This window comes from Fistularia commersonii, chromosome 9 (genome assembly GCF_037954325.1).
Source record: "Fistularia commersonii isolate RoL2024-O1a breed Wild chromosome 9, RoL_Fcom_v1.0, whole genome shotgun sequence".
Lineage (NCBI taxonomy): Eukaryota > Metazoa > Chordata > Actinopteri > Syngnathiformes > Fistulariidae > Fistularia > Fistularia commersonii.
The window spans coordinates 15,926,360-15,953,549 of NC_141292.1; the positions used below are offsets into that span (position 1 = coordinate 15,926,360).

The window sequence follows — 27,190 nt, forward strand, 5'->3', positions numbered from 1 at the left end:
GCCGTTGACGTGAGCTAAGCGACACCCCCCTCCTCCTCCTCTTCCTCCGCCTCCACCGGCGGCTAACGGTCGCCAGCGGCGGTGTTCAGGACACCTCCGCGGCTCGGAGCAGCGGGCTCCGGCTAGACGGGAGGCGGCAGGCGAAGCTTCCAGCCCCCGCCGCGGCTCCGCTCCGTCCCGCCCCCCGACCGAACCTCGACATATCTGCGTGTGTCGGTGCCAGGTAAGTGACACCGAGACGTGTGTGTTTCCCTTTTTTTGGCGGTGTTACGGAGCCTGGTGACGGGGGGGAGGCGGGGGCAGAGACCCGCTCCTCCGGCTTTTGTTCTCGCTTGTCACCGCGGCTCGGTGGCGTGTGTGGATTTTCCACGCGTGGGTAAACGGGGCAGGTAGACGGACGTGTCCGCTCCGGTTGCAAAACACTGAACCGCGGCGTGTCTTCGGGGGCTGATATGTGAATGGATTTCGTTTTTAACCTTAACAAATTCCTCGGCGTGTGTTCGTGTGTGTGTGTTTTTAGCGATAACTGTGATTTGGACGTGCATCGTGGGTGTATTGTGTCTCCGGGGTGGCCGGTGCTTGTTTCTCCCCCTCCGGCCGTGGGTCCCTGAACGCACCACGGGCACAATAACATGTTGTGCTGGCGGTAGGAGTTACATGGAAACACGGGGGGAGTGTGTCTGAAGCATCCAGATGTGTGTGTGTGTGTGTGTGTGTGTGTGTGTGTGATTGGGACTCAAAACACACACGGCGGGGGCCCTTGACGGGTTTTCCACGGGGGTCCTTTGGCTCCGTGGAACACCATAAATGTGACGCAGCAGCGTCTCAACACTGTCAATATTGAATTCCAATAGTCACCTTTTTTTGTTCTTAATTTGTCTTTTTCTGTCCAGATATTTTTTTCTGGTCCATTTCCTGCTCCTTTTGTGAAGATTATTGTCCTATTGAATACCTATATATAAATGTATATATTGATTTACGTATACTTTTAAGGAAACTCTCATTTCCAGCTAAATTAGTCTATCTATTACTTTGATTTTTTTTCATTGCCAAAATTGATAGTCATATGTTTTATTTTTAATTAAAAAAAATTATATATTGTTGATATTCGTGTACTTTTAAGGAAACTCTCATTTCCAGCTGAATCAGTCTAATATCTATTACTTTGATTTTTTTCCATTGCCAATATTGATAGTCACATGTTTTATTTCCAATCAAAAAAAAAAAAAAAAATCTTTTTATATATTGTTGATTTTCGCCTACTTTTAAGGAAACTCTCATTTCCAACCAAAATAGTCTAATATCTATTACTTTGATTTTTTTCCATTGCCAATATTTTATAGTCACATGTTTTATTTTTAATTTAAAAAAAAATTCTCTTGAATAAGGGTTTCCATTGGATGATACAGCCAAATAAATCACGGTATCTTTGTAAATAGACACGACTATTAAGAAATGACGTTGTGGGCGGCAGAGATACCTTGGTTTTGCGCTTCCTCCTGCCAGCCAGAAGCTTCCCGGTTGGATTCCCATAGCGGGCCTTTCTTTGTGGAGTCTCCATGTTCTCCTAGTGTCTGCGAGGGGTTCCTCCAGGTTCTCCCACAGTCCAAACACCCTGCAGGAGGTTCACCGGAGGCACAAAGTTGTCCGGACTTTTTAATGACAAGGTGAATATTTCAGTCTCCGTAAATGAGAGGATGGACAGTCGTATGTGTGTTTTCGATTTGTGGATGAGCCAATGAATGGCTAAAATGTTACTGATCCGGGGTCAGCTGGCCTGACCGCAGGACCAGCGGTATAGATAAAGGAGGAAATGTGTCGTCTAATTTACAATCCAAATGCTTTGCTACGACTTCCCCAATTATCACCGTTGTCCTGTTGTTGTATTTGTTTATTCAGCCCCATTGAGTTGAATGTAAAGCGTATTTATCCATTGACAAATATAGTCCGACCGGTGATGTTGCATCTCTTTTTTTCCCCAACAAATATCCCATGTCAGTCAGGGACCAGGTGTCAATACAATCCTGTTATTGTTTCTAAACTTATGTTTCAGAACCGCAGCCTTGGCAAGGTACCTGGCACCCCAACGAGGCGTAATCACACCACCTGCGCTCTAGTTGCCGACTCAGACCTCGAGCCTCCTCGCAAATTTCCCGCACCTGTTGCCGAAGCGGATGAATATTAAGCGAGGCGATGTGGTATGAGCGTCGAGCGGGATCTCTGACGCGGCGCTGTTGTTGCAAGGTTCATTTTCAGGCCGGGTGGAACCTAAGAACGCCCTTTTATGCTAAAGTGGCTATCCATCACCTGTTGCCCGAAAGAAACACCGACTTCCTGTTCCGAGGTGTGTGATTCCAACGACCTTTATTTATCTCAGTTTGTCTGCTGTAGGCGCGTTCCCTCCTGATTCTCTACCACCGCGCTGGTAAGGTCCTGAGGTGGTTAAAGTGCTTGTCTTTCACGTCCCGTCGAGTCTTTTAATTAGCGCGCGGTGGAAGCAGGTTTCGCCGGCCTCAGATGACCTGGAACCCGCTGGAAAGAACTGGATCATTCAGTCATTTATTCATTTTTGTTTTGGGACGTTGGCAAGCTTGATTATTTTTTATTTTTCAGGTAATTCCTTGCAGGCATTTCATACTACCGTAATTTTTCGGACGATAAGCCGCGACTTTTTTTTCACGTAAACGACGCTGCGGCTAATAGACGGACTTTTTTTGGGGGGACGCTAACAAGCTTCACGCCGCTAAACGTTTATCCTCGTCACATCGGACCAAAAAAATGACGGGGAAATTCTGAGTCCGTTCAACTCCGACACCGAAGAAGACGACTTAGACAGTTTAAGTGCGAAGGAGGAAGCTAAAGATAGCGGTCGGCTAGCAGGCGCGGCTTATATTGAGGTGCGCTCAATAGTCCGGAAATTACGGTAATTACTTTTTTGGGTAATTTATGACATTTTTAAAGATATGTCAACATTTCCCAGTGACCTATTTGGTTGTGCGAGGTTTTAACACGACAAAGCAACATGTCCCTTTCTGTGTACGAAATAAAAACACGGCACTAGCAAAAGGAATCCTAAAATCCTGAAGGAAACATCTCCGTCACCGTTGGACCTTCATCGGGTTGTAAAATGGGAAACGCACACACACACACCTGTGTTTAATTGGGCTGTAAAAGCGAACCGCGACGTGTGACGTAAAGAGTCCGTAAGGAAAATGAATCCTGAGATATCATGAGGGGGCGCTGGAGTTGTAAACATGAGGTTTGCCTCGCTGTTTGATTTTCATCCAATATTTTGGCGGCGGAAAAATGCACCCGTTCAATGAAAGCCTTTCGGCTATCGCTGACGTCCCACCTCAAACTCCCAGCCAGCATCGGGCCGCAGAAATCGAACGACAAAAATATTTATGTGGCTGCCGCGGAGATGCTAATGTGGCCGATTTCCCTTTCGCTAACATTTACCGACGGGGATTTAGCCGCTAGTGTTAGCATTAAGTCGTGAGACATCTGGTTGAGGTAGACATCGGAATTCGGATTTTCGCCAAACCGATCGGGACATCGGGACGTTGATGTGAATTACGATAACTTAGCGTACATCTAATTTGTAAATATTCACCGAGCGGTCGTAGCTGCGTTGTGTTAGCATTAACCTTGTGACTAATAGTATCAGTAAGGGCTCATTTATGGCGACCGCCGAACGTCGCGTATGTATGAATGTATGTCTGCTCAAGTGCGACAGAGAAGACGACAACATGGCGACGTAGCAATGATGATATCTGCGCTTGAAGTTGTTTAATACGCCCACCGGCGGAAAATAATTAGCTTAAATCTGTCTCCGGTTCAGTGCGTCAAATACCTAGCGCTTCCTCCAAACACCCGAGTTAATCGCTGCTTTTCTTTGGAGTTCAGTATCGCGGCGGGCCGCTATCTCCCCGCGTCCACCCGGACAATTAAAGCAATTAACAGATGTGACCTTTGACCTCGGTTTCTTCAGAGAGGGATTTTTAGTCGCCAAGCTAGTCGCGTGCGGCTCTGACGCCCTTAATCTGGGCGGATTATAGATTATCGTCGGCTGAACGTCAACTAATGAATGGCTCTTCGGGAAAAAAAAACAAAAACGGCGGCCCCTTTCATCTTGATTGATTACTTTGTGCTCACGAGTCAATTACATTTTTCTGAAGGGTTTTAAAAAGATGGCCGACACTTTCCCCTCTAAGCGGTTATAAAATTAACTATAAACGGGGATTATTATGAATTATAACGTATCGTCGCGGTTGATGAGGACGTTTTGAGCCATTTACAATAGCGCCTTTGGCAATGTAGGTACAAGAACCGTCTCAGAAACAGCGAAGGAACCAGAAAACCTTTTTTAGTCCAACTGTGAGCTCTTTTTACGGTTTCATAGGATCTCACAGGTGCTTGGTAGAACTTGGTCGTGGCAACCGGACTTGAATTTCCGCACGTTTTGCAAACGCTGAGGTCTTTCAAGTAAACAAATTCAAGTTCGGTCGCCACGACCAGAAGATTTTGACAAGAATTCCCCCGGCCTGGATGACCGAGAGCCTCCCCGGACATCTCGTAAGCCACATCCGCTAGCTGACACTTCTGGAGCGCCATTTTTAAAAACAACTAGTCACTAGTTGGACAGAACCGGCGAGCGAAGGGGCGTCAAAGAGGTCTGAGCTCTTCTGGCTAAAATAACTACACCGCTCATCAAGCTAGCAGGTTCCTCAGATGGGGAAGCCTTGCAGGGAGCAGATAGAAACACCTCAACTCTTCAGATCTTCTACCATGAAGAACATGGCAACTTCTGCCTCCATGTTGTCTGCGTCATCTCGCTCTCCCGCGGGAACGCAAAGCTAGAAAGTTAGACGCCGGTCGAACTTCCGTGCGGAACGACAGTCGGGTGAAGAAAAATAGCCGACGGGATCGAATCGATCAATCGATCGGACCGATCGCCGTGAAAGCTGGCTGATACTAGCCTCTGGCTGATCAATGATCCGCGTGGAAAGGTCACCCAGCCAGGGACGTTCACCCGAGGTCAGGCAAAGGTCTGATCAGGCGCTGCCGATAATCCTCTTAATCTATCGGCCAATTAATCAATATCTCGACCGCTTCCGCCTCCTGATATCTGGACCGGTCGCTTTTGAGCCGCGAGCGCGTGTCGCCTCTGAAACTTTCAAAATATTTACCGACCCAAAAAAATTCCCATCGTACTACAAATGTTGAAAATCCCCCTCCTTTTTAAGTTAAAAAAAAAAAAAAGAAGAATAAAATAATAATGAGCGGGATTTAAAAATACAAGTGACGTCACGACGACGCTCTGTCATCCACATCGGCAGCTGAAAGGGTCAGAGGGGGGTCAGCCAGGAATGTTGGGGGGGTGTCAGTCTGACGGACGTGTGTGTGTGTGTGTGTGTGTGTGTGTGTGTGTGTGTGTGTGTGTGTGGAGGATGTGAGTAGAAACATTCCTCTGCAGGTACACGCTGTACTTTCTACAAGCTTCCTCCCTTTGTGCGCTTTGGCAGAAAGTGACGCGCCTTTTCTACACCGGAGACGATTCAGGTGCTGCCATCACATGACCCCCCCCCTCCTCAACACACACACACACACACACACACACACACACACACACCACACACACACGTGTGCCCCTCCTCCCCCCTCTTTTTCCATATACATATTTCTTTTCTTCCATCACAAGATGTGCAGGGCGTCTGACCCAAATCTGCGAAGTGCAAAAAAAAGAAAAAAGCTGGAGAGAAGGAAGGAATGGGTGTGTGTGTGTGTGTGTGTGTGTGTGTGTGTGTGTGTGTGTGTGTGTGTGTTGGGGGAGTGGAGGAAGGCTGTGATGTTGGGAAATTAGCATGTCAGCGAGAGATAAAGGAAATCATTAGCGGGAGGAAGGAGGAGACGCAGTGGCGAAGAGGAGGAGGGGGAGCGGCGCTGATATATAGGACGAGCTCTGCCGGTGATGTCATCGTGTCGGCGTTTTATTCTCAGACGCCAAAGAGGCGACGCTCAAATACGGTCCTTTATCTCCTATCAAGTGTTTTCCGTTTTTTTTTTTCTTGTTCCTTTTAAGTGTTTTTCCTGATTATTCAGGAACATTTTCAACAACAAGGAATCGAGTCTTTCCCTCCCGGTCAAATGTCACATTTTTGAATCATTTTTCTAATGAATGTTTATCTCATTTTTTTGAACAAATATGAATGTCTTATCTCTGATATTAATGTCATTTATGGCTGATTTTTGTCAAATTTTTTACAAAAATATTAAGGCCATTTTTCTCATTTTATGCAATTTATTGGAGATTTTCAGATCATTTTTCATGAATATTCAGTTCATTTTTCCCTCTCTGATTTTAATGTAATTTATTGCAGTCCTTTCAATTTGACATCAATATTTAGGCCATTTTTCTCATTTAATGCAATTTATTGGAGATTTTCAGATCATTTTTCATGAATACTCAGTTCATTTTTCCCTCTCTGATTTTAATGTAATTTATTGCAGTTTTTTCAATTTAACATCAATATTTAAGCCATTTTTCCTCAATTTTTGTGCAAGTTATTGATTTCATAATTCTAATTTTGATGTCATTAATTGCAGATTTTCAGGCAATTTTTCATGAATATTTTCTCAACACACACACACACACACATGCATGCGCGTTGAGTGTCTGGCTGTCAGCAGAAGAAGGTTCCTCTCTGAGTCTCTTCACATCTCTGTTCTCTTAAATTCCTTTTCAAATCAACAAGCTAAATTTAGCACAGCCCCCCCCACACCCCACGCACACACACACACACACACACTAACACACACACACACACACACCCCTCCTCAGAGAGGTATCTCAGCAGCGGGCTTCTGTGATTGGCCGACGGTCTGCACACACTTAAGCGAGTGGGAGGGCAGTGTATGTCTTTGTGCGCTCAGTCGACACTGTGGTGAATTATTGTCGTGTAGCAAATGAGCAATAAGTAACCTGTGTGTGTGTGTGTGTGTGTGTATGTGTGTGTGTGTGTGTGTGTGTGTGTGTGTGTGTGTGTTTGCCTGCAGGGGCTCTGTGATGATCCCCATGTTCATCCAATGAACCCCCTCAACTCCATGAAACCCTCCCTGCCTCCACCTCCACAAAGGTACACACACACACACACACACACACACACACTCGTGCGTGCACAGAGCGGTGACATTCACCCCGGTGTCCTCAGGTGAACCATGTGACTCCACACCTGTGTGTTTACTTCCCATGTCACATGTTTACTTCTCTTCCTCTATTTTCTTTTTTCAATGTGAGCTCATAAAAAGAATTTAAAAAAAAAGAAAGAATATTTAATCAAAAATTTTTATTTTTTATTTTTTGATCATTTCTGTTGTTTTTCCTGCTTATTTTTTCTAGTTTATATTAGAATTATATTTAATCAAAGATGATTCTGTCGGGAAATGTCTCACTGTACCCCTAGTGGCCACTGCTGGTATTACACCCAGTATTCACTGCTAATATTTTGTGTCTTTTTACTATATTTCTGCCTAATTTCAGTTTATTTTGTCATTTTTTTTATTTTCAAGACGCCTGTAATCGTTATAATTGTCTTGCTCATGTTATTGTCATTTTTTCAGATTTGTTTGCTAGCTTGACTTTTAATGCGATTGCAAATGCTATCATCATTAACTGCAATTTTTTTTGGCACCCATTCATCATTATTCTCAGATTCAATAATGCTTTTTTTTTTTTTTTTTTTTTTTTCCTTCTTTTGCTGATCTTTGACGCGATTTGTTGCCCAGGTCTCTCTGGTTGTCGGGTAAATAAAATATTGCAGCGGTGGAACATCAGATGGCGTGAGAGGGAGAATATTTAGGAAGCCAATCATGTGATCGATGATGTATTAACATGCTTGTGGAGGGAACGCGGCTGACGAATCCCCGTGTCTCGCCTCCCACCCTGTTCCCTTCGCAGCAGCGACGGCCCCTTCCTCAATGACCCAGTCTCCTGGCAACCAGGAACCAATCAGCACGCCGGATCTCTCTCTGTAGTAACCACCGTGTGGGGCGTGACCAATCCCACGCACAGCCAGGTAGCACATGACCCACACGCACGCACGTATGTACGCACGCACACACACACACGCACGCATGCATGCCAACACCCTCACACACGCACACACTCTGCAGACACATTCCCTCACCGCAAGGAGGGATTAAATAATTCTGACCACTAGAGGGCAACGTGCCGCTCTTTTTGAGTCTGAGCTACTTTAGCGCCGTTACCGAGCAGGAGTGCGTGGTTTTAGATAATATTAGAATATTATTACTGTTTCCTCGTGACCATTCCCTCTCCTGTCCAACCACCCTGCTCTCCTTTTCCCTCCAGGTGATCGGCGGCCCCATGGGTCCCGGCGAGAGCCCCGGGGGCCACATGATGCCAGGCGGCAGCCCCGGCATGGGCGGAGGCCTGGGCTCCCAGTTCATGGGCCAGCAGGCCTACGGAGACGCCGTATCCAAGGGCTACGGCCAGCCGGTCATGTACGGACGGCCCAACGCCGCGTACAACCCGGGCTCCGCCTACGGAGGGAGGTACGAGGCACCCGCTCACAAGCGGCGCTCCGAGAACCAGGGTTGTTTTTATAGTTGTTAACAGACCTGAACCCTACAGGGGTCAGTGTGCGCTAACACAGGGGTTCTTAACCTTTCTGGCCCATTTTTTTCAGTGCAGAGTGGCCCAGGGCCCATTAGATATAATTTTAATATATACAGTGTGTGTGTACGTTTGCGTATGTCTTTTGTCAAAAAAAACAAACAAAAAAACTCACTAACCCCAGCTTCCTGTTCTGTATATTTCCTGTGCATCTTGTATTTGCAAGTGTTATTTGCAGTGCTTATGTCCTCTATTGTAAGTTGCTTTGGATAAAAGTGTCTGCCAAATGCAATGTAATGTGAATATTTATTATTATTAATTATATTATATGATTTAATATGTATTATTTAATATACACTGCTCAAAAAAATAAAGGGAACACTTAAAAAACACATCCTAGATCTAAATGAATGAAATATTCTTATGAGATACTTTGCTCTTTACACAGTTGAACGTGCTGACAACAAAATCACACCAAAATGATCGATGGAAATCAATTGTATCAACCCATGGAGGTCTGGATTAGGAATCACACTCCAAATTAAAGTGTAAAAACAAACTCCAGGCTGATCCAACTTTGATGTAATGTCCTTAAAACAAGTCCGAATGAATCTGCGTTGCTTCCTGAGTGGACACTATGATTTCACACAAGTGTGACTGACTTGGAGTTACATTGTGTTGTTCAAGTGTTCCCTTTATTTTTTTGAGCAGTATATATACACTATAGGTTTATAATTATCTCACTCTTGGTTTGATTTGTATTCAATTCAATTCAATAAAGCGAATCCACTTACAGTTTACCAAGTACAAACCCTGTCAAATAAAATGACATACGAGCTCGCTAGCTTTCAGTGCACGTTTAGAGTTGCCAGTCAGTGACACCATCCATCTTTTCTGCATCTGCAGCCCGTCTTCTTTTCTCTTGAAAAATTCCACCGTCTTTCCCACAAGCGTCGGATGCTCGGTCTCCAGGCGCCGCTGTAGTTTTGACGTTTTAAGTGCTTGGTTAGACAGCGTTAACACACACTCCACACACTGGGCGCTACCTCCGTTTACCAAGCCGAACTTAATGAAGTCGGGATTGTACTCGCGCAAGAATCTACTTTTTGGCGGGGGGGTCGTCTTCATTTTTTTGTTTTAAATATTCCTCCATCTTGTTTGTTTCCAGCCAGCTGAGTGTCTCCTTATGTATGGAGCTGGTTAAAGTAACAACTGACTGATGCGTTAGCGCCGCTACATGGTCAGGAGTTGTTATTGCGTCCCGAATCGCTGCGCTAAAAAGCCGTAGAGCACCATGAAAAGCTCCGCCCGCTAAGTGTGACCCCTCTTTCTCCTCCTTCCACGCCTCCACAGTTACCCCAGTAACAGCGGCGGTGGCGGCCTGGGCGTCCGACCCCCATCAGACTTTACAACGGCCGCCGCGGCCGCCGTGGCTGCTGCGGCCGCCACCGCCACAGCCACCGCCACGGCAACCGTCGCCGCCATCCAGGAGAAGCAGAACCAGGAGCTGAACTATGGCCAGGTGGGAGAATTGGACTTTTGACTCCCCGTAAATCCTTCTTCTTCTTCTTTTGGCTTTTCCCTTCAGGTGTCGCCACAGCGAGTCAACCTTCTCCATCTAACCCTATTCTCTGGATCCTCCTCTCTCACACCTTCATATCTTCTCTCACGACGTCCATAAATCTTCTCTTTGGTCTTCCTCCAGACCTCCTGCCTGGCAGCTCCAATTCCAGCATCCGTCTACCAATATATTCTCTATCCCTTATCTGTCCATGACCCAACCATCTCAGTCTGGCTTCTCTGACCTTCTCTCCAAAACATCTAACATGTGCTGTTCCTCTGATAGACTCACTCCTGATCCTCTCCATCCTGGTCACTCCCAAAGAGAACCTCAACATCTTCATCTCTGCAACCTCTAGCTCTGCCGCCTGACTTTTGGTCATTGTAACAGTTTGTAGTCCATACAGGATTGCTGGTCTCACCACTGTCTTGTACACCTTTCCTTTCATTCTGGCTGATGTTCTTCTATCTCTTGGTACCCCTGACACTTTTCTCCATCCATTCCAACCTGCTTGGACCGTCTCTTCACCTCTTCCCCACACTCTCCTACGCTCTGGACTGTTGACCCTAAGCACCTGAAATCCTCCAGCTTCTTGATCTCCACTCCCTGTAGCCTCACCGCTCCACCCGAGTTCCTCTCGTATATTCTGTCTTACTGCGACTCACCTTCATTCCTCTCCTTTCCAGAGCATACCTCCACCTCTCTAGATGTTCCTCTACCTGTTGTCTGCTCTCACTACAGATCACAATGTCATCTGCAAACATCATGGTCCATGGAGGTTCCTGTCTAACCTCATCTGACTCCCCGTAAATCCCCTCTCCTCCTCAGATGGGCGGCGCTTCCTCCTACGGGGCCCAGTTCCTGTCCCACTCGGGGCCCCGGGGCCCCCCCGGGATGAACCCCGGTGGGATGATGCCCTCCCGGCCTGGCCCGCCCCCCTCCGGCGGCAGCCTGTATCCCCCGCATCCGGCCCAGGCGCAGAAGATGCCCCAGCACGGGGGCTACCCGGGGGGGCAGCAGGGCCTGAAACGGCCCTTCCACTCTGAGGTCGGCCTCTTAACCCGGTCCGGTAGAACTAGTTTACTCGGTGCTAGGTTCAGACAAGTCGTCGCCATACCAACGCTAATCAAGGAAACCGAAAGGAAACACTTGAAAACAAACTTTTATTTTGAAATTCATGGCATTTTTACATTCATTTTTTCTTCTTTTTCCAATAAACCCACTGTATTCTTCCGCCTGTTTTCCAAGCGTGCCGTGAAACAGTTGTGTTTTTCGATGGCGCTCAGGGTTTCCCGCTGCAGCAGCAGTACGGCTCGCCCGGGATGTCCTCGTACCCCAGCCAGCCCCTGCAGTATCCCCCCGGGCCCCCGCAAAGATGCGCCCCCTCGCCCTCCTACCCGTCCGGTCGCGTGCCCCTGATGGGGCAGTACAACTCGGGGTCGCACAACCCGGGGCAGTTCCCCCCGAACGCCGGTCAGCCCAACCCCCCTCAGTATTACAAGGTAACAAACTGTCCATCTATCACTGATGAGCAATTAGTTTAATGTCCATTTATATGCGGCCGTATCATTTTGGTATTTCAAGCTTTGTAATATTCTTCACAACGAGCTTATGGTAACTATTAGTATTCATGGCTCAAATATCAGGTCTTAAAGCGTGACAAATGCAGTGTTATTTCGATAAACGGGCTAATACTACAACATGCACCACTGGTTGAGGATATTGTTTTGCTAATGCACCAGCTGTTGTTAGCTCACTGGTTTCCAACGCAGAGCCGACGGCAAATGTGATCGCTAACATCGCATACTAGAAGCTTAAAAGTCACACCAGCGTGTTGCTTTAGCTTCTAAAGGACTTATATCGTTTCCAGCCGCCGCTTACCAACGGGAAGGCCGAGGACAGAAGCAAATGTAACGGCGAAACACAAGCTCGACGACCCGTGAAATCACTTAAATGCTAACTATTCACAGCCAAAAAACTGGGCTTTAGCGTTAGCGTTACACCAATTTAACAAATGTATTGTCATGTAATGACTTAGCAGGATAGATTATCAGCACGGTACAGGCTAATGTGCTATTATACAATATTGGATGGCGCTATCGTTAGGGTTGTACATTAGCTAATAACATAGCTGCTCTACGCTAACTGGTCTCCAATGCAGAGCTAACAGCAGCGATCAACAGGTGACAAATGTGATCGCTAACATCGCATGTAAGGCACTTAAAAGTCACACCATCGTGTTGCTTTAGCTTCTAACAACTTATATCTTTCCAGCCGTTGCTTATCATAGAACGGGAAGGCCGAGGACAGAAGCAAATGTAACGGCGAAACACGAGATCGACGACCCGTGAAATCACTTAAATGCTAACTATTCACTGCCAAAATACTGGGCTTTAACGTTAGCGTTACACCAATTTAACAAATGTATTGTCATGTAATGACTTAGCAGGATGGATAATTAGCACGATACAGGCTAATGCGCTATTATACAATATTGGATGGCGCTATTGTTAGGCTTATACATTAGCTAATGACATAGCTGTTCTACGCTAACTGGTCTCCAATGCAGAGCTAACAGCAGCGATCAACAATTTACAAATGTGATCGCTACCATCGCATACAAAGCACTTAAAAGTCACACCATCGTGTTGCTTTAGCTTCTAAACAACTCATATGGTTCCAGCCGTTGCTTACCAACGGGAAGGCCGACGACAGAAGCAAATGTAACGGCGAAACACAAGATCGATGACCAGTGAAATCACTTAAATGTTAACTATTCACTGCCAAAATACTGGGCTTTAGCGTTAGCGTCTCCAATGCAGAGCTAACAGCAGCGATCAACAGGTGACAAATGTGATCGCTAACATCACATGTAAGGCACTTAAAAGTCACACCATCGTGTTAATTTAGCTCCCAAACAACGTATTTATTTCCAGCCAGTGCTTTCAGAAGAGCTAAAGGCCGAGGCCTTCGGTAGGATTAGGATTGTTGCGTCTGAAACTAGGAGATCTTGTTCCAACGATGCCTTGCGGCCCTCTTTCAAAATAAAACGCACTGAGATAAATAAAATGATTCTTTGCTTTTAACCTTTAAACTACAAACTATGAATTATCATCGTTTTTTTTTGGGGGGGGGGCAAGACACTGAATCCCCAACGACTCCCCTGGCGCAGCTAGTTAGCCGTCCGCCTGCAGCTCGTGGCTCATCCGTGATGGGATAAATGTAACGGTCGAATTTCCTTTACGTCATATTGCCCGTATAACTGAATATGACCAAAATTAAGAGCCTTTTTCCTGTTTTCCAGTCGGAGCCGTTCAACGGCCAGGGTAGCATGCCCCCTGGTGGAGGGGGAGGGTACAACGCCTTCACGCAGGCCGCCGTCAGCGGGGTAAGTCTCATGGCAGCCAGAGGGAAACCCCTCGGTGTGTTTGGAACAATAAAGACGGGATTATTATCGTATTATTTCTGGTTATTTTTGCCAATTTTCAGTCATTCTTTGGAAACGGAATGAGCCAATTGTTTTTATTGTCTTGATGTTCTTCAACATCAATTCCGCACGGTTACAGTTTGTATCAGTTGCAAATGGAAGCAGCATATAAATATGAAATATTGAAATGTGAGGTTGGACACGGCCCCTCTCGTGTCCGTCTCTCAGCCAGGCCGGGGAGGCGTGATGCCCGGGTACCCGACCTCGCCCATGGGGGGGAACCCCACGCCTCCCATGACGCCGGGGACGTCCATGCCCCCGTACCTTTCCCCGGGACAGGACACCAAACCCCCCTACCTGCCCCCGGACACCAAGCCCCCTATCAGCACCCAGCCGCCCCCTACAGGTGAGACCCAGATAAATCACCCCCCCATGCAGGACCGCTTGCTTCATCTCCAGGTGGTCTTCAAGGGAAAATGTGAGCTGAACATCTTGAGGAAGCTGGAGGAAAATTAGGGTGGAATCCTGTCCATCGTCGGGAAGAAATGGCTCCTTACGAAATGACTGTAAAAGCCGTGGAGAAAGGATAATACCTGAAAACTACGTCCTTAAATCTGCTAATAGATTTTAAAAATGAGCAAGAAATGACCCTCAAATATCTTGACGGGCTGTCCGAAAAATCGTGAAGGAATTGCTAAAAACATTGGCAACATTTATTCATTCATTCTTAATATACTATTAGAAATGCTTATTAAAAATACTATTAAAAATGAAACAAATAACCGAAGCCATCGTAACGTTCTCAAGAAATTTCCCATTTCATTATCCGTTAACAAATTTTCATTAAATTGTCAAGACATGACTTTAAGTATGTGAATAGATTTTAAAAACATGACAAGAAGCTAAAATATTAAAATATTAACTAGAAAAATATCATGAAATAACTTGAAGCTGATAGGAAAATATTAGCTAGAATGTATCCTGACTCTGTTGATACATTTTCGCAAGAAATGACGTTCTTCATTTTAACAGATTATCCTCAAAAACTGTAAATAAATCATTAAAGAAGGCCTTGAAATAACCTCAAATATCTTAATGTATCATGAAAAAATGAGCAAGAAACGCTGAGAAATGAACTCCGATTTCCAATAGATTATCAAAAAAATGGCAAGAAATTGACGCGCATCTGTAAACACAAAAAAGAATTACAATGAATTATCGTACATCTGTTAATAGATTTTCTAAACATCGCGCAGACTTTCTTTTAAATCTTTTCACGGACTATCAAACGTTTAAAAGACGTTACCGGAACATGACGGAAAAAGAAATGTGTTTTCTAATGGACACAGAGAATGAAATCCCTTCCCTGTGATTATTTAATGATCACTTTTAACGAATTAGTTTGACATATTTTCAAGTATCAGCAAGAAATCTTCCCAAAATAAACAAACGGATAGGATTTAGCTCAATAAATGGGTGAAAAACAAACAAGCAAGAAATGGTTTCATCAGAAAGGGAAAACATCCGTATCAGATGAGGAGCATTTGTTTCCTTTCCAGTTTTAAACTCTCATAAATATTTTTAACACGTTTTCAAAGAGTCGCTTCCCCTGAAACCTCTAACGACCCACCAGGTAACCCCAGCGACGACCTTCGTCTGACCTTCCCGGTTCGGGACGGCGTGGTCCTGGAGCCGTTCAGGCTGGAGCACAACCTGGCGGTCAGCAACCACGCTTTCCAGCTAAGGGACTCGGTCTACAAGACGCTCATGATGCGGTACGGAGGATATATGATTCGCCGCCGCCGCCGCCGCCGCCCCTGGAATGATCCGCTCAGTGTTGTGTGTCCCCGCAGGCCGGATCTGGAGCTGCAGTTCAAGTGCTACCACCACGAGGACAGGCAGATGAACACCAACTGGCCGGCGTCGGTGCAGGTGAGCCTGCTTGCCGGCCGCCCGGCCTCGTGGAAGTGAACACCTCAAAATATCCTAAATCAAGTCGGTGTCCGTCCCCAGGTGAGCGTGAACGCCACGCCTCTGTCCATAGAGCGGGGCGACAACAAAACCTCCCACAAGCCCCTGTACCTGAAGCAGGTGTGCCAGCCGGGCCGGAACACGGTGCAGATCACCGTCACCGCCTGCTGCTGCGTGAGTAGCGTCCTCGCCCGCGCTACTTCCCGGCCGCCAGGAGGCCACGTGCTAAGTTGTTTTCCTCCTCCCGCCGCAGTCTCATCTGTTTGTGCTGCAGCTGGTCCACCGGCCCTCCGTCAGGTCTGTCCTGCAGGGCCTCATGAAGAAGAGGTTGCTGCCGGCCGAACACTGCATCACCAAGAGTGAGTGGCGCACTCCTCGGGCGGGGGGTCGGGTAGGGGCGGGCTCTCGGATCACCTGACCGGCGCACGAAACAAGCCCTGATGCAACTGCAGGTCGTACGCCGGACGCGCCGCCATCTTGGCTCTGTGTTGCTCGGTCCAATCAGGTGCAGCCAGGAAGTTACATCGACTAGCCCAGGGGTCGGCAAGCTTTAGCACCCAAAGAGTCATTTGGACCCGGTTTCCTCGGAAAAGGAAACACCGGGAGTCGCCATTACTTTTTGACGTCTAAAATAAAGGTACCGCTGTATATGTTGCTTTTTATGACCTTTACACTTTGTATAAACAAGTGTGTTGCTTCTGAAATTCACAAAGTATGACAGAGAAAATTAAATTTTATTTATGTAATGAACTCATTTTGGGCTTTCAGAGCGTGTAGCGGAGCCTTGACCTGAATTTCAAAGATAAATCGGAAAAAAATCACTGTGTCGGTAAACAATAAAAAATAAATATTTGCAAAATATCTTCATAAATATTTATTTCACCTGGTTTATAGGACTTCTGCTCCTGAAAAATCTGCAAATCGGGACTTTACCGGCTTCCGCCAGTGTGACGTTATTTTGAGCGTTGAAAAATAATAAAGGTCATTTTATTTAATATTTGAAGATCACAATAATCTTCCAACTTAGAACTAAAAGTTAAAAAAAAGGAACTAACACAAATGAAATACACTTCAATTAAATATTTATCATTTATTTTTAAGCCACTTGGAGCCGCAGTGTAAAGATGGAAAAGCCGCGGGTTGCCGACCTCTGAACGAGGCGATCGACCTTTTCAACCCAGTAAGATGTTTGTCTTTGGTCCAACTGAACCTGGCAGACTGTTTGTTAAAATCAATACATTTTGTTTTATTCAAAGTGCGGTTTATTAGCCACTCTTATACAGACCAGTTCAAAGAAGGGACTGGCTAGAATTCCCTAAGTTGTGTATTTTCACAGGCAGTAAGGGAACCCAACGCGGTAGAACACCTTCAGTGCCCTATTTAAAAACAAGCTGCCTCAACGTTCACCAACACCAAACACAGACTGTCAGATGGGTTGAGGGGTTTCTATCTTCTCCCTGCGCTGCTTCTCCACGTGAACAACCTCACCATCGGCAAACTACGGACTTATTTTGGAGAAACGTCCTAGCAGGATGTGGCTTTTGAGTTCCACCAGTTACCAAGCAGGTGTGTCAGACGACTTCCTGTGGAAGTGTTAAAAGATCCTGCTGGAGCTGGAGTGGTTCTACGCTGCCTTGATGCACAAAGGAGCGGTCTACGTCCCGGAAAGGTTCTGAGAACTGCAAAAAGGGCTATTGGAAGAGTTATTCGATGCTTCCTTTTTGACACCGTTTTGCCAAAATTCTGATATCTCAACCAACCTACCCGCGGGATTACTGGAAAGAACCGGATCGCTTTCCTCCCCGGGGCGTCGGGGCTCTCCTTCGGAGATCGGACGAGCCGCTCGGCACTCTCGGGGTCGATTCACGTTAGTCGGCGGCCCAGCGAGACCATGACGTTCTCCGGTGTTTTCAGTAAAGCGGAACTTCAGCAGCGGGACGATTCCCGGGACCCCCGGTCTGAACGGCGAGGACGGCGTCGAGCAGACGGCCATCAAAGTGTCCCTGAAGTGTCCCATCACCTTCAGGCGGATCCAGCTGCCGGCCAGAGGCCACGACTGCAGGCACATACAGGTAGACACACACACACACACACACACACACACACACACACAGCGTCCGACCCAACTGACCCTCTCGTGTCAACCAGTGCTTCGACCTGGAGTCGTACCTGCAGCTGAACTGCGAGCGGGGGACGTGGAGGTGTCCCGTCTGCAAGTACGTACTGATACCGACAACACACAACCGCCGCCTGCATGCACACACTCCCAAAGTATCTCACCGTCTTTTTCCTCTCGGTTCTACACACTCGTTCCCTCGTCGGTCGAAGTGTTTTGCTGTATCCATTGACTCAGAAGTGCTTTGCCGCTGTCAGTGAATCAGTAGTACTTCACTATAGCAGAAGTACTTGAACAGGACATGAGAATAATTATGATTGTATAGGGAAAAAAAGCACTTTATAATGACGATTATCTAAACACCGTGGCATTGTAACACTCTACTGTGCATTTTATTATATCATGCTACACAATATATATCATATTCTATACTACAAATACTCAATTATACACTACAGCTGCAGCATTCATTCATTCTACCATTATATACTGCATTTATCAGACCCAAATACTACACATATTGTAGTGCAGATGCACCCCAATTTTCCACACCCACGGCTTTATGTTTTACAATAATATATTGCATTTGAACTTAGCACATTCTGCTAACATCATACGTCATGATCCTCCGATGGTATAATATCCTACTTCAGGACTGTCTCAGAAAATTAGAATATTGTGTTACAAAAACAAAAACACATTCTGGATTCATTACAAATCCACTGAAATATTGCAAGACTTTTATTCTTTTAATATTGCTGATTATGGCTCACATCTTAAGAAAACTCAAAAATCCCATCTCAAAATATTAGAATATCATGAAAAAGTCATTTTTGTTTTTTCTAATTGCAGAAGATAAAGAACTTTATCACAATATTCTAATTTTCTGAGACTATCCTGTATACTACAGTGCTTCATGCTATTACCTTGTATTGAATTATACTCCAGATTGCGTAATACTTTTAGCTGCCTTAGAGTTCTGTGCAAATTATAAAACTAAAACAAAAAGAACAGTAAAGATCGAAAGAAAGAAATAAAAATAAAGGTATGCAAAAACGTATAGAAATATATTTAACCTATACACATATGTATTTTACAAGTACATGTATATGATTATATGTGGTCATTTTTTGTATAATAATAAAATCGAATTCAGTCCGGCAACTCATTTTTCTATTTTGCATGTTTGATGTGAGTCTAAGGTTTAAATAGTGATAAACAAGTTAATACAAGGATTGATCTGTTTTGTACTTCGGAATAATATTGCTGTTAGTGTTATTTTCCGATTCACGTTTTGAATTTAGAAGTTCATAGTGAGCATTTAATATGGAATAATTGGTCATGTTTAGACATGTTTTTTTCCCCACACAGAAAAAAAAATCCATAACATTTTCCTCATTTTATGTGGTATTCGAATATAAAAGATAAATAATATGAAATATATGTGTTCCATGTTAAGACATGAAAGAACACCATTTGCAGTTTAAAAAAAATCATGAAATAGCCTCATCATTGACTCGGAGGAAATTCTACACAACATGAGGATAAACTATGATGATATAAGAAAATAAAAAGAAATAATTGCTTAATAATGCCTATCATATCGTATTATATTACGCTATTCACTGTACTAGTAAGCATAGTACACTGTACTACGCTGTACCGCATTCTCTATAACTATTACAGCATGTATTATATTCCCCAGAAATAGATATTTATGAATTAAAAAGCACATATTCATTGGCTCTGGAGAACTCCGCCGTTGTCCTTCACCTTGAAGAACTCGACGGCTGGAAAAAGTGTATTCGTTCACTCAGCGGCAACATAAAAGATGATTATTTTGGGACATTAGCGGATTTCCTTTAGAGTGCGCAATGTTAGTTTTAACCGGACGAGGCGCTGTCTTGCAGTAAGACGGCCCTGCTGGAGGGGCTGGAGGTGGACCAGTACATGCTGGGGATCCTGGTCTACATCCAGAAGTGAGTAACCCCGCTTCCCGTGCAGGGAGCGTCCCTTCCGAGGCGCCGCTTCTCACGCCGCCGCCTCCCTCCCGCCCCGCAGCTCCGACTACGAGGAGATCACCATCGACCCCCTGTGCGGCTGGAGGCCCGTCCCCGTCAAACCCGACCTGCACATCAAGGAGGAGCCCGACGGGCCGGTGCTGAAACGCTGCCGCACCGTCAGCCCGAGTCACATCATGCTGCCCAACGTCATGGACATGATCGCCGCCCTGGGCCCGGCGGCGTCGCCCTACCAGGGCGTGGGGGCGGGAGGCCGGAACACCCCCGACTACAACAGACCGGGTACCGCCGTCCCTGCTCGCTCGCTCGCTCGCTCTTTCTTTGGAGTTCTGACCTCAAACAGGAAGTGTTAACATGTCAATGACCAACAAGGACGTGTGTTAGGTTCTCAGATTGTTTACATTTTTTTTTCCATCTGTTTCTCCACCGCCATCTCGGTAAATAGACCGTTACATTACATTACATTACATTACATTACATTACATTACATTACATTTGGCAGACGCTTTTATCCAAAGGGACTTACAATAGAGGACATAAGAACTGCAAGTAACACTTGCAAATACACCATAAACAGGAAATATACTGAACAGTCAGCTCGGGTTAGTGAGGTTTTTTTTTTTTTTTTTTTTTTTGACAGACATACACACTGCATAGCCTCACTTGCTGCCTAACCTGATCTGGGGCATCAGCGCAGTAAAAAGTCCTGAAAGAGAACAGTTTTTACCTGTTTCTTGAAGGTTGAGAGAGATGATGCTAGTCTTGTTGCTTCCGGAAGTTTGTTCCACCACTGAGATAAGATAAGATAAGATAAGAACAACTTTATTAATCCCGAAGGAAATGGTTCTGCCAGAGTTACAGAAAATATAACAGTAATAAATAAAAGAAAAAGGCAGAATTAGAAATAAACTATAAAGTGTCTCAGTGAAACTATAAAGTGTCTTAGTAAACAAGTGAGGTAAGGAGTGCACAATAGTATGATAAAAGGAAAAATTGTAGTGTAGCTGTTATGAAATGAAATATTGCACAGTAGAACTGAGAACAGTTTGGCCTGAGATCGCTTAGAGCGAGCAGAAGACCAGTTCAAATCATCTCCAAACTGCCGAAACCCTTCCCGACATGAATAGTGTCGACTATCATGGGGAATTCAAGGCCAAATCTTCTTGTCGCGGCAGCTCGAATGTCTTCTCTTTAGGTCAGGTCAGATATTTTTTCATAAACATCACACATTTGTCTCACAACCTTTTCCATGTAGCGCAGATGATATTTACATTTAGCGGTACATCCCCCCATCCATCTGGCCCTGCTTCTCAACCGGTCAAGCAAGAGGATTGGAAGCGACGGGCACAAATGATCTATACGAGTGATAACCATTACATGCTAATAGCTGATTTGTTATAATAGCAGCTGTAATATTCGTAAATTCTACTCCGTATTGGCGGTTTCTTCAGAAATATCGTCCCTCATTCTTGTTCCTGTCAGGACACGTGCAGGGTAGCGACGTGTTCTGACAGCTCGGCGAAAGATTCGCAATAATTGAGCAAGATGTGACCGACTAAGTAAACAAATATTTTGCTTTTCTCTCCCGCCACCGTGTTGCCAGACCCCTGCAAAATATAATGTCTGCTGATAGGTATATATATTATTTTTTTGCATTTTTTCCTCAATAGAGACATGCGTTTTTGAGGAATAGGCCTCGCGTCTGTGCGATGATAATAGGGCGTCAAGCAGAAAGTGTCCCGGGGCTCGTTTTATAAAGCAAACCCGCTGATTGTGTGTGTGTGTGTGTGTGTGTGTGTGTGTGTGTGTGTGTGTGTGTGTGTGTGTGTGTGTGTGTGTGTGTGTGTCCTCGTCACTCAGCCGTGAAGTGGGAGCCTAAGAGCCCCTGTGGCGCCCTTCTTACTTTTAACTACACTATTTGTATTGTTATTATTATAGAACGGCGTTCTAGACACAAGAAACTACTTTGAAAATGCTGAAATTTTAACTATAATACTTCAAAAACGCTAAAAATTGTAGCAAAAAAAATAATGTAGGATTAAACTTTTAAAAAAAATGGAAGATACTTCAAAAGTCACAATCGGAACGTGAAATAAAAATCTGCAGGTGATGATCATGTAACTACTGCCCACTTACACTGCAACGCCAACACTGTCACATTTATAATAATGTGATCCGCTATCATTATTTCTGATCAATACATATCTAAACGCACTGCGGAGAGCAAAGTAAGGATTCAAATGGTGTAATTCCGCCCTGTGGTTTACGTAGGCCGCTAATGTGTTGTTGTTTTTTTTTCTATCTTTTCTATCTATTAGAACAGGTTCCTTGACAGAGTCACACACATTCTTACAAAACCTCATGACAAGATACACATTATACAATATTCTTTATAGGTCACTTATTTCCTCACGAGCAAGCGAAAAATAAAATAAAATAAAATAAAATAAAATAAATAAATAAATAAATAAAAGAAATGATAGTCTGTAAATAAATAAATAAAAAGAAATGAAAATAAATAAAATTAAAACAAATAAATAAAAGAAATCAAAATAAATAAATAAAAGAAATTAAAAAAAAACACACACAAAAACAAACAAAAAAACATCTAACTCAGTCAAATAGAGATAATATCTTCAAGTGTCCAAATATTTTTTAATGGGTGCCCATTTGTCAAGATATAGGTGTGTCTGAAGTCCATGCAGTTTCCATCCTGAAGCCTCTGACGCCGCTGGTCCAGTAGGTTTGTGGGGTTTGAGCCAATTTACGGGGATCATTTTATGTGCAATTAATAGCAGAACTCTAAGCGAAAACACCTGTTTTTGCCTTAAATCGCTTGTTGATGCCGTACCCATAATAATTTGCTGTGGATCAATTGGTCTGTTTAATTTTAAAATCTCACTTATTTGTTTTTTTTTACCTCTTCCCAGAATTTCATCAGTTTAGGGCAGTCCCAAAAAATGGGGGAAAAGTCCCCCGTTATGCCACGGCCCCTCCAACCCAGGGGAGAACAGTTATTATCATAAGAAGCTATTATCAAGGGAGTTTTAAAACACCTTATTCTTAACTTCCAGCTGAACTCCCTCCATGTTGGGCTGCTTAAACATTTTTGCCATCAGCATTAGATTCCAGTTCCCACTTAGCTTTCACATCCAGTGCGCTAATGTGTTTTTGTATGTGTGTGTGTGTGTGTGTGTGTGTGTGTGTGTGTGTGTGTGTGTGTGTGTGTGTGTGTGTGTGTGTGTCGCAGGGAGCTTCTCCGGCCAGTCGGGATTCACGGATTTCCCCAACACCCCTGGTACCCCCACCCTGGGAGAATATCCCTCCTCCGCGTCTTCTTCCACCTCCGGGCCTCCTCTGCCTCCTCCGGCGGCTCCCCTCCCCTACCAGCCCGACCAGGTGAGACTCTCTCTCTCTCCCATCCCTAACAAAAGTGTTATTTCCGCCACCGGCGAGCGCCGGAGTGGCGCCGAGAGCCACTGGCTGTCTCTTCCTTCTGGCGGCGGCGTGACGGACGTGACGCCGGCAGCTGACGGGTTTCTGTTCCCAGGCTCCCCGACTCGATCACCCCCACGGCCTCCTCCAGCAACACGCCCCCGGTATCCACGGCAACCAGGGCCTGGGCGACGCCGGCAGCCCGCTGCCGCCCAGGGGCCAGGGCTCCCAGAATCCCCGGCTGCACGGCGAGGGCTCCTTCGGGCTGGGAGGCTCCGGGGGACCAGGAGGGGACGGGGCCGACCACTCGCTGGACGTGAGTGGATAGAAAATTTTGCTCGTTGGGACGAGAAGCTGGGCGACTAAAGGGGGAGCGATCGGATCGAGGATGTCCGTTTCGGGACCGGACTTTGTCGTCCCGGTGCGTTCAGATTATCATTCAGGGAAAAACGTCACAACGGCCAGGAACTAATCAAGCAAGAATGGTTTATTCAAACCTCCTGACCCCCCGGCTCTGGTCGATTATCCACAGCGGTTGTCATTGGAACAGCAGGGTAGTGCATTCCTTCACATTGCATGATGGGGTCTCGCAGTTACATTTTAACAGTCTTTGCAATTGATAGTGAAATAACGACGTGAGGTTGGAGATTCTATCATTTGACGTAGGAGATTTTGCAAGTCCCTCTCTTGACGTGAGCGTCCCCACGTCACACAATCAAAATAAACAGTAAATACAATGAATGTATGTCAACGCGATGCATTATAATCATGACGAAATATTCTAACAAGGACCATATAAAATTAACCGTGTGTGTGTGTGTGTGTGTGTGTGTGTGTAGCTCCTCCCGGAGCTGACCAATCCCGACGAGCTGCTGTCCTACCTGGGCCCCCCCGACCTGCCTAGCAACAGCAGCGACGACCTGCTCTCCCTGTTCGAGAACAACTGAGCGCCACCTGTAGCCCCGCCCACATGCCTGTAGCCCCGCCCCCACGTATGACACTGCGTCTCCCGTCATCGACCGCTGCTTGTGTGTGTGTGTGTGTGTGTGTGTGTGTGTGTGTGTGTGTGTGTGTGTGTGTGTTTCCTGCTGCTGTTTTGAAGCAGTGACTCTGGAGACCAGCATTTAAATCTAGAGCACAAATCATTCGCCGGAGGATTTACCGTGTTTTATTGATTCCCGCGGCTCGGCTGGCGTTATTGCAAAGCAGTGTGTGATAACGACTTCTCGTGGCGAACGAGTCCGGCACGACACATTATAACCCCACGGTACGCCGTTTGTGATCATTCTTATTGTAAAGAAGTGTGTCGAAACTCATTGTTTATCCGTTCAAACTACCCGTCATAGGTTATTCGGCTGTAACGCGTCGTGTTTTAACCACACGGTGTTACGTCGTTATTAAACAATGAGTCGGAGGATAATGTGTTGTTCCAGACCTTGTTACATGTGGGTCTTTAATATTAACTTTTTGTATGTTTGCACACCGTGACCTCGGATTCCGCTCCCTGACAGAACGGTTCGGTGGCCGGCCGCACACAGTGCTAAGCTCGCAGTAGCCGCGCGATGCCACCTCACAATTGTGCCGTGACAACACCAAAACCTTTACCTCGACGGCCAATCAAACGGTGGGGATATTTCCGAGCTTTCTCTCGGGGGTGACGCGGGCTAGCGTTAGCCGGAAAGGACGGAGGCACGTAAACAAACACAATAGAGTGTTTGATTCTTTTTAGGCTGATTTTTACTTTTGCCAGATTTTCACACTGAAAATAAACTTTTCTCAGATAAAATATGTGGACGATCCCCCGCTCGTGCGACCAATGAAATTCTCTGTTCACCGCTGACATCACACGTAGCAGACAGGCTAGCCTGCATCGCGGATATACAGCATCCCATAATTGTAAAAACCACCACCAGAATCGTCCACGTGGATGGGCATTGGATACCACGAGAATGCTAATGTATCAGGAAACCTCTCGCTAACGTTCAAAGCGGGGCTAACTGCTAGCGTTAGCATCACCTCTGTAGCGCAGCTCTTCTTGTATAGTCGGTGTTATCGTCGTTGACGTTTTGTTCGTTTCTTTTGTTATTGTGTGACAGAACGCAAAATATGCATGCAGGTTAAATGTTTTCATCCCCATTCTTTCAACGCTAGCAAGTCTGCATTAGCTATGCATTAGCATCCTCGTGGCGTTAAGTGATCTAAGCACACATTGTTCCTGATTCCTGCGTCAGGATGGTGGTGGTGAGCTTCAGATCTCGCAGGTGATTTTGGACTAATATTAGCTGCGTGTGATGCTAGCAGCTATGTCCAGTGTACGAGCTAACCGTGTGCTAGCTGACGACTAAGCGACGGGCTAAAATAAGATTGACTGAAGAATATACTCGCTAGAAAATTACATCAGAAAACAAAACTATTTGGAAGTAATTTTGTGAAATTCCCAACCTTTCTTAAAAAAAAAAAATGAAATAGTTGTCATGACAACAAAATTGTTTTAATTGATCTCGAGAAAAGCAACATTTTTTAAATTTAAAAATGTTCTTTTGTGTTTTTTTTTTTTTGGTTCGTGGCATTTTCTCGGGCATTCTCGCATCTCATTTTTCCCATGAAAATGCTAAATGTATAGCTGAAAACAAGCTAGCATGCCAATATTTTCCAGTGAACCCAGCAGCGGGGCTAAAAAACCTGTGAACTCGATACAACCCGTTCGTCGTTCGATTTTAATCTTCCTAAAGAAAATAGCTAGCGCTGGCTAGTCGAGAACCGGTACATACAGCACCTTTTATGATGTAGTGATAATAATGTGGTGAGGCGGCGGCGGGGGGCTTTATGAAGAGGTGATTTCTTTGTGTTCTGCGCACTGATTGGCTCGGTGAATGTTGAAAATACGCGAAGGCAGCACCCACGTGTACTATAGATATTTGTACCGCGCGGCGTCGGGAGCGTCATGGGCATCGGTCAGCACTGTGAAATATAAAAATAGAACTCTCCCGCGCTGTCGGCTCGAACCCCCGCGGCGGGGGGGACGGGGTTCGGGCTTTCTGTAAATGAGCTGTGTGTCGTGGCATCTTTTGTTTGCCATCGGAGAGATATTCGTATGTTTGTTTTTTTTACACAGGAACAGCTTGGGGTTGGTTCTGGGACGCGCTCGCCGGCGCCTCTAGTGGCCACCGATGGAAATGCAAAGGGGAGAGAGTGAAAACAACAGGTGATTAATTCATATTTCGGCTAAACGATTTGTAGATTTTGGCCAACTTGCGGTGACATTAAATATCCATAAATTGACAAAAGATTAGATTTTAAAAGTCCAAACTAGCCATTATAAAATGAAGGCTAGGTAAACAACAAACCAAGCTCTTTTGGTTAAAGAGCACTCATTTCCAGGGGTGATTTATTTAGGATTTCGAGAAAATCAACTCAAAATATACTCATCATTAATGGCTTGTAAATTTCCAAAGAAGTAGAAATTTCCCAAAGATGATATTGTGATTCCGCAGCATTTCCACCAGGGGTCTCAGCGAGCGACCCGGCCGTCAACAAGGCCTGTGCTTCGTCCGACGTGTATAAAAACCCATCGCGACGCGGGTTTATGTCCTGTATAATCAGCTGTTTTCATTAGAGAACGTGTGTGTATCCAAATGTTGATCATTTTAACGTGTTTTTCTTTCTTTTTTTTTTTTTTTTTTGTTTTGGAGTTCACATCGGATCATCGTCGTATGTCCTGTGTGTCGGAACGTTGCTATGGTGTAAAAAACAAAAAAAACAAAATTAAAATAATACGAGTGTTTGTACGATGAGAAAAAAAAAAAAAAAAAAAACAAGAACAAAAGTCAGCTGTCGGGGACGCAAGTTTAAAGGCTGAAATTATTTTACCACTTTTTGAAGATGAAATAGAAATAAAGCTGACGTCCTTTTTCTATGAATGATCTCTTTATCCGACCGTAGCCTTTTGTGGTCCGGATTCTGCCCACAGGGGGCGACTAAGAGCAACACGATAATATTATATTTGGACAAACGAAGGACTTAA

At 45.2% G+C, this 27,190-nt stretch overlaps 1 protein-coding gene across 4 annotated transcripts; it reads left to right on the top strand.

Annotated features, from left to right (window-relative positions):
- The first annotated feature begins 45 nt into the window (after nt 1-45).
- Nucleotides 46-27,190, top strand: zmiz2 (zinc finger, MIZ-type containing 2). 4 transcript variants are annotated; one of them, XM_086152723.1, is made up of 22 exons: nt 1,535-1,667; nt 2,054-2,344; nt 7,057-7,136; nt 7,958-8,075; nt 8,372-8,574; nt 9,989-10,157; nt 11,025-11,243; nt 11,483-11,698; nt 13,501-13,584; nt 13,852-14,029; nt 15,257-15,398; nt 15,477-15,555; nt 15,637-15,768; nt 15,848-15,953; nt 17,509-17,666; nt 17,743-17,810; nt 19,621-19,689; nt 19,772-20,013; nt 22,982-23,130; nt 23,282-23,482; nt 24,006-24,158; nt 26,282-26,420. In XM_086152723.1, the coding sequence occupies exons 2-21, from the start codon at nt 2,285-2,287 to the stop codon at nt 24,111-24,113; spliced, it is 2,781 nt and encodes a 926-aa protein (XP_086008849.1). In that variant the 5' UTR covers nt 1,535-1,667; nt 2,054-2,284; the 3' UTR covers nt 24,114-24,158; nt 26,282-26,420. The 4 variants fall into 4 exon arrangements, with proteins under 4 accessions (XP_086008851.1, XP_086008849.1, XP_086008848.1 ...); XM_086152722.1 differs by having other exon boundaries at nt 24,006-27,190; XM_086152725.1 differs by lacking the exons at nt 1,535-1,667; nt 2,054-2,344 and adding an exon at nt 46-223 and having other exon boundaries at nt 24,006-27,190.